Below are 2411 nucleotides of genomic sequence, written 5' to 3' on the forward strand. Positions count from 1 at the left end.
CTGGATGGACTACAGGTCTAATCCAGTCTGACAGTGCCCATTTTTCTGTAGGTTATGCAAATCTAAGACTAAGTTTTTGATGATTTTCCTTGAGTACTTGGGAGTCCCTTGACTTCCACTGAGAGCAGAAAGGTGCCTTGTTTAATATAACCTAGATTCCTGTTTTTTTTTCCTTTTAGGAAGGAAAAGTCAAAGCTCCTCAGGCCTGTTCAGTACACTATGTCAGCTGTCAATGACACCACATTCAACTCTGCAGTGTTACTCCTCACCGGGATACCTGGGCAGGAAGACGCCCATATCTGGATCGCCATCCCCTTCTGCTTCATGTATGCTATTTCGATAGCAGGAAACGCTTTCATTCTGTTCATTATAAAGAGAGACCCAAGCCTCCATGAGCCTATGTACATTTTCCTTTCTATGTTGGCCATCACAGACATTGGATTATCATTATCCACCATGCCGACGACACTCAGCACTTTCCTGTTTAACTCTAGAGAGATCAGCCTGGATGCCTGTTTTGCCCAGTTGTTCTTCATCCACTCCTTTTCCTTCACTGAATCCTCTGTGCTCCTGTTGATGGCCTTTGACCGCTTTGTCGCGATCTGTTACCCGCTGAGATACGCCTCCATCTTAACCCCACCCAGAATAGCCAAGATGGGACTGGTGTTTACGCTAAGAGGGGTGGCCGTAATATTCCCACTCCCCTTTCTCCTGAGACGCTATCAATACTGTCAAGTCAGCGTCCTGTCTCATTGCTACTGCATAAACCAGGAGGTCATGAAGACGGCTTGTTCAGACATCAGAGTCAGCAGCATCTACGGCTTGTTTGTCACGATCTCCACGGTGGGGGTGGACTCGCTGTTCATTTTCCTCTCCTACGTGATGATCCTCAAAACGGTGCTGAGCATCGCGTCCCACGTGGAGCGCCTCAAGGCCCTGAGCACCTGCGTCTCCCACCTCTGCGCCGTCCTCCTCTTCTACACGCCCGTGCTCGGCTTGTCTGTGATACACAGGTTCGTGAATAACGCTTCCCCCTTGCTTGAGATTCTCATTGGCTACGTCTACCTGGTGGTCCCGCCCCTGATGAACCCGATCGTGTACAGTGTGAAAAGCAAACACCTGCGTGCGAGGATCATCAGGGTGTTTGTCAAGTGAAAGGACAGCACATCCCCTGATGCCAGTGCTGGTGAGATGGGTGACAAGAAACATGGACCGAGGCATCCTGGGCCCTTACATCACAGAGGTCATGAGCCACTATCTCTAGTCTGTAGAGAGGGTCTGAGAGGCTCTAAGGCCTGGAGCCAGGGGAGAGGAGCTGTCCCCAGCCTCCGGTGAGCGAGGACGTGGTGCTGGGGGAAGGAGGCCAAGGCAGGCTTCAGCATTTACAAAGCGACTGTTCATGGAGAGCCAGGGGACTGGTGGGATATTGGCTTGTAGAGAACCATCTCAGCGGCAGCTCCAATCTCCGAATTCCTGATGCTACAGTCAATAAAGACAAGGGATGTGGCTGTTGTTTCCCATATACCTGGCCTGTCTCTAACACCCAGAGATAATGAAAAAAGTAGCAGTGCCCTCTGGGTGCTGGGTGCTCCATGGGGCTACGCCAGCTGTGGACAGGGGCGATTCAAGGGGTACAGACACCCACCCTTCCTCCACAGCCTCAGCCGGGGGCTTGTGGCTGAGTCGTGTCAGAGACAGGATTAAGGCAGGCGCTCCAGAAACCAGTCAGGAACCCCCTCCCCCATTTATGTCCCCACATACCACACACCGGCTGAGTCCACCATAGTGCCCCGAGGGGCAGCAGGGTTGTGTGTGTGAGGGAAGGTCTGGTACACAGGAGTCCTGGCAAGAAACTTAGGCCTAGATTCCCTCTGACTCCCCTCCGTTTGCACCACCTCTGTAACGCAATGGGGCAGAAATGGGCCTCGGCTCCCCCACAGGGCCATGTCTAGCTCATCTCCCACCCCAGCCCGTTCAGTGTAGGGTGCCCCCCTTTGCAAAAGGGAGTGTGGGACACAACCGGGAGCCCCAGCCCCTGCTCCTCCTCTTCCCCCTTGGGGTGCCACATCCTGCTTCTCTGTCCCTGAGGCCCTGCTCCCTGGCCCGGCCGGAAGCTAGAGCCTAACCGTTGTAAGAGCTGCACAAGGAGCCAGCGTCACTGTGCCAGCCCCAGACCCTCCTGCTGTCCTGGGCAGGGGGCTGGTGGGCCTGTGAGCAGCCCCACACGGCAGGACATGCTTCCAGGGAAGGCGCAGCGTCTGGGACTTCACACACTGTCCTATGCCCTTACCACAGCCCGGCTCCCACCTGGCCAGTGGAGGCGCAGGGGTGGGGGCCTCGGAAAGAGATGGGGCAGAGGGTGTGGCAAGCCGAAGAAGAAATGGGGCGAGGGGGGTAAGCAGTAAACTGAG

General features: G+C 54.9%; 1 protein-coding gene across 1 annotated transcript; it reads left to right on the plus strand.

Moving 5' to 3' along the window:
* The first annotated feature begins 219 nt into the window (after positions 1–219).
* Positions 220–1155, plus strand: LOC102461561 (olfactory receptor 51G2-like). The gene has a single exon (XM_006126569.3). The coding sequence runs from the start codon at positions 220–222 to the stop codon at positions 1153–1155; it is 936 nt and encodes a 311-aa protein (XP_006126631.3).
* Positions 1156–2411: the final 1256 nt, after the last annotated feature.

This window comes from Pelodiscus sinensis, chromosome 1 (assembly GCF_052426305.1).
Source record: "Pelodiscus sinensis isolate ZL-2025 chromosome 1, ASM5242630v1, whole genome shotgun sequence".
Lineage (NCBI taxonomy): Eukaryota > Metazoa > Chordata > Testudines > Trionychidae > Pelodiscus > Pelodiscus sinensis.

What these genes read in the sequence shown, in the direction of transcription:
- LOC102461561 (XM_006126569.3), top strand. Translation starts at nt 220, where the DNA reads ATGTCAGCTGTCAATGACACCACATTCAACTCTGCAGTGTTACTCCTC.